General features: G+C 37.6%; 1 protein-coding gene across 1 annotated transcript; it reads right to left on the bottom strand.

Annotated features, from left to right (window-relative positions):
- Positions 1-1,076: 1,076 nt before the first annotated feature.
- On the bottom strand, positions 1,077-2,486 carry LOC129739172 (protein hemingway-like). The gene is made up of 4 exons (XM_055730588.1): positions 2,262-2,486; positions 1,643-2,196; positions 1,496-1,576; positions 1,077-1,437 (listed from the first exon to the last, which is right to left on the bottom strand). The coding sequence occupies exons 2-4, from the start codon at positions 2,162-2,164 to the stop codon at positions 1,384-1,386; spliced, it is 657 nt and encodes a 218-aa protein (XP_055586563.1). The 5' UTR covers positions 2,165-2,196; positions 2,262-2,486; the 3' UTR covers positions 1,077-1,383.
- Between the last annotated feature and the right edge of the window lie 1,294 nt (positions 2,487-3,780).

Below are 3,780 nucleotides of genomic sequence, written 5' to 3'. Positions count from 1 at the left end.
TGAAACTACCGGCAACTCTCTTTGTCGTCTCAGTGGCTTCCGGTTTTCGATTTGCTCCCGTTCACGACTTTCTGGCTGTTGACAAACGTTCCCCAAACACTTTAATTACATTTGTAACGGTTGATTTGACAACTTTTAGCGATTTTGCCGGATTTTCGCGATGCGCGAGCAAAATTTTGATAAACAGCTCTTCTTTCTTGTACGGCATTTTGAAAACCGATTAGTGAATTCCAAAATCAAAATAGGAGCAACATTCTACACACACACACCTTCAAAATGAGGGGTATTCAGGTTTTTTAAATGCAAAATTGAAAGAAATACGTCAAGTTGATATTGACCAAATTTTGACCGTATCACCCTTTACTGCCATGTTAAAAAACAACTATCATCATTCTTTTGTTAGTTCCAGAAGTGAAAATCAGTTGGCGCTGCATGTCAAAAAGTTCTGCTGCAAATCGCCAATAGTTGTTCTACTTCATTTGGCACTTTTTTTTAAACACTCTATCATTGTCCAAAACTCCGGCTATGAGATATAGCTGTTGGATCTAGTCACAGCGGGGATATCAAATCTTTTGGTTTTCCTCTAATGTTTTGGTGGGATTCATTAAGCTCTTCCAAAACATAAAAAAATGATTTGTGTAAAATTATTAAGCTCTTTTTTTAAAGATAAGTTAACCACCGTTAATTGATTTTTGTAAATTTATTTTTCGGCATATCGGTGAAATTTATATTCTTGGAGAAAGGATAACAGAAATAAAAATTGATTAAGATGGATAGAAAAGTGAGGAGAAAATTTACAGATGTTGAAAAGAGCGACAAAGCATTTTTGCGAGGAAAACTTATTAACCGCAACCCCGCAACATTTCATTATTGAGGAGAATGAAATCTGGTTGGTCCGAAGTTTACATGTGGTGAACACGTATAGGCCATCTCGATACTGGGTGTTAAATGTAAATCTTAAATTGTCCACGTTTTTTCAGTCTGTAATGCCTAAATCGGCTAAGACGTTGTATGTCTTTTAACATAAGTTTATTAACTCTAAATCACTTCACTTCAACCAATTGAAACACATCCCATTTTCTAGAAGTATACAATAATTTATTAGCAAAATTTTGATTGTTCCGTAAATTTGATTCGCTCGAATAAAGTCTCTAGGTAATTGCAGATTAAAAAAAAAAAGAAAATCCAATCCCACATGTTTGGCGCTATGTGGTGGCAACGATCGATGCTGTTTGTGATGGAGTTAGTTTGTGATAGTCTTAAAAGCATTTACTATATGAAAAACTGCTGACTTCATGTAGTACGAGATATAAACTATTCTAGGTGCCCGGCTTCAACTAGTTGATGTTGATGTTTTGGCTACACGATTCGGTCTCCCGGCTACTACCAAACGTTCCTACGAGATCGTTCAATTTTCTCCAGCTTCTTGCGGAGGATCTTAGGAAAAAAATATATTAGTGAACTTTTTAACAAGAAAATTTTTAAGGTAGAGTACCTGGTTGTCAATTTCGATTTGGCGTTGCTTTTTCTTCCGGTTCACGGCGGCACTTGTTATACGAGAATTGTTGGTAGTTGGCTAAAACAAAATTATAGATGAAGTTACTTTTTAAAAGACTCTTTTTTAAAATAAGAATTGACCCACCACAACAACCGGTTGAACCACAGGTTTGGTTCTCAGCGTGGGCTTACTGCTCATGATCCGCTGCAGCAAAATTTGGTTGTGCCTCTCGATTTCTCGAACCCGTTCCCTCGAGAAGGAAATGTTCTGATTCCGAGCCTTCGGTCGTCCAGAGCTGAGCCGTTGGGTTGACGAATAAGAAATGTCGCTCAAGCTGCTTTTCATAATATCCATGTGGAACAGATGGCCACTTTCGTCGTAATCTTCCGGTTCGGAACTGAGCAATTCCACCTCAAAGCCATCCGATCCATGCAGCCGATAACGATCCTCTTGACCGGAACAGGAAGAGGATGATCGGGAACTTAGTCCGCCGAGCTCGGAACGACCCAACAGTTGCTTCCGTGGCTTCAACCTGATTGAGTTCATAATTGGTGGCGACTTATCCCAACTGCTGGAAGAGCTTTCACCGGAAGGGGACCTTGAAACCGGAAGTTCCTGGACCGTGGTTACCAAGTTAGCTTTCCCCTTTTTGCCTTTCGCTGCCATTATGATTATGGTCTTCAATTAATCACCGTAAACTTGAAAAAAGAAATCCATCAGCTGATAGCCAATCCGTAAACAAGTTTATATTGCTCTGACCTACCTTGAACTAATCGACACAATAAAAATCAGGACGCCTCCGCTCGTCTTCCGTCCCGGGGAGAGATTCGTCTGCTCTGATAAGACAGGAGGAGAAAGCCTATCCTTGTTGTCTAGTCTGCTAAAGGTGAAAATTTTCCTGAAACTTTTGAGCCCTGTGAAACGTGAACTTCAATCAACTCTTTCCAGCAGCAGCACCAGTTCCTAGGAGCAGATTCGAGAATGAGGTACTGATTGTTGTGTTTCCAAGGGTACCCAAAACCGATCCAAGTCATATGGCTACTGGTTTTTTGTTGTGGCGCTAATGGTAATCATGGGAACGTGCGAAGCAGGACAGATATCAACCCCGTTTTGGGTGGAATGAGTACCGCACCTAGTAGGCTGAGGCAGGACACGTGGGTTGTTTGGGTTTCGCGCCATTTTTATTTCTACAAAAGAAGGTTACTTAATAGCCAATTTACTGGTGTAGGTAATGGGGGATTCGTTTTGCATTACAAGAAATCGATTAATTGATCGGTTTTACGATAACCGAAGTGATTGAAGAACGTTGATAATAAATAAAGGTACAAAAAATAAGTATGTTAAAGAACTCCAACTCCAATGATTTCAGTAGTAAAACCTGATACATACAAATAAAATTATATGTTCATTAAAGCTTAAAAATGTGCCTTTCAAATGCATATAATTTTTGTTTTCATAAGTTTGCAACTTTTAGAGATATGGAACATTGAAAATAAGCAATTTTAAAACGTAATTACACAAAAAGTACCATTTAACGTCAAGATATAAACTTGACACCTGGAATGAAGTTATGTACTTTTACAATTGTTACGACTCTCTCATATAAAGTGAGACTCGAAAGTCGCTTTGAAAAAAGTTAAACGAAAATTTCGTTTTTGGAGGTTAGTTTTTAGAAAAATGTCTATAAATCTGTTGTTTTAAAAGATGGAGTTTTAAAGTCTTTTACAAAGTTTTTTTAAAATTTTATTGTCTACAAGTTTTTTGAACACATCATTTCGATTGGATGACAAACTCAAAAAAATAAAAAAAAATCTCACTTTAAGGTGGATCGATCAGAAAAAAAATAATGGCAAAATATGCGCAATTAAAAATAATGAAACATTGCAGAACATGTCATGTTGCTATTTTGACATCTAAGGCATCAAAAAGTCCATGATCACGTTTTTCGAGTTTAAAACCACTGTGCACTGTGAGGCTGATGGGCCTCAAATGATTCCAAATTTGATTTCATGTTCTTTATGAGTTCTCGAGATATGACAAAAAATGTATGTTCCTTCTTCCCACTGGAAAAGTGAAGGAGAGTCTTGAATAATCATAAAAACTCTACCCGAAAAACATTCCCATGCCAAATTGAATTGCTTGATTAGTTCTCGGATTCGCTCTCTCCCTTTTGTATGTTCCGACTAAAAGTAGGATAGAGAGGGGGTGCCAAATAATCATAAAATATCTTTTTCTACTCAAATACCCTTCTTTTCCTGATTTGGTTGGAAATCGAAATATAT

This window comes from Uranotaenia lowii, chromosome 1 (assembly GCF_029784155.1).
Source record: "Uranotaenia lowii strain MFRU-FL chromosome 1, ASM2978415v1, whole genome shotgun sequence".
Lineage (NCBI taxonomy): Eukaryota > Metazoa > Arthropoda > Insecta > Diptera > Culicidae > Uranotaenia > Uranotaenia lowii.
The sequence above is the reverse complement of the archived record's forward strand: the minus strand, read 5'-3'. Positions and strand labels throughout refer to the sequence as shown.